The sequence below is a fragment of the Camelina sativa genome, chromosome 7 (genome assembly GCF_000633955.1).
Source record: "Camelina sativa cultivar DH55 chromosome 7, Cs, whole genome shotgun sequence".
In the NCBI taxonomy this organism is placed as follows: Eukaryota; Viridiplantae; Streptophyta; class Magnoliopsida; order Brassicales; family Brassicaceae; genus Camelina; species Camelina sativa.
In genome coordinates, this window is record NC_025691.1 from 12,826,564 (window position 1) to 12,827,286 (window position 723).

A 723-nucleotide genomic window follows, 5' to 3' on the forward strand; every position below is an offset into this window, starting at 1 on the left:
ATCAACATAAAAGGGTTATTCACCTCAAGGATGGTTTAAGAAAGCATGTCTAGAAAGCTTTTGTCCAATCTCCCATCATACAACATATCAGTGATCAAACTAAATGTTGAAGCATCCCCAGCAAATCTGCAACTCCTCATTTCTTTGATGAGTTCTGCTGATGTAGCTTTGTCACCATTTCTAAGTTGTGCCCTGATCAGTGTATTATACGTACAATCATCTGGGAGAATCCTGTCTTCTTTCATTTTTTCGAACAAGGCATTTGCTTCTTGCATTAAGCCTTTTCCACAAAATCCTGAGATCATAGTATTGAAGGTTATAACATCAGGCTTCCCTCCTTTAAGGCTGAGGCTACAAAAAAAAGTCCACCCATCTTCCACCTTCCCAGCTTTGCACATCCCTTCAATCATAATACTATATCTGACAATATCAAGTTCCATTTCACTCTTTTGCAGATCCTGGAATAACACCATTGCTTTCTCTAGCTTCCCGTTGTTACAAAGTCCATCTAACAAAATGTTGTACGTCATAGTATCGGGAGGCACACCATCAGATTCCATCTCTTGGTATACTTTTTGGGCATTATCACAATCTCTAGCTTGAAAAAACCCTTGGATAAGAGTGTTGTAAGTGACAGCGTCGCCATTCAACCCTCTTTCAGACATCTCACGGAAGAGCTCCATACCGTCCTCTACCCTATTACACTTGCAAAATCCTTTTATA

General features: G+C 39.8%; 1 protein-coding gene across 1 annotated transcript; it reads right to left on the minus strand.

The window, feature by feature from the left end:
- On the minus strand, positions 36-683 carry LOC104701041 (pentatricopeptide repeat-containing protein At1g63080, mitochondrial-like). Its single transcript, XM_019227054.1, has one exon. It carries the CDS (start codon positions 681-683, stop codon positions 36-38), a length of 648 nt encoding a protein of 215 aa, XP_019082599.1.

Coding starts and splice junctions, on each gene's coding strand:
- LOC104701041 (XM_019227054.1), bottom strand. CDS start 683: ATGGAGCTCTTCCGTGAGATGTCTGAAAGAGGGTTGAATGGCGACGCT.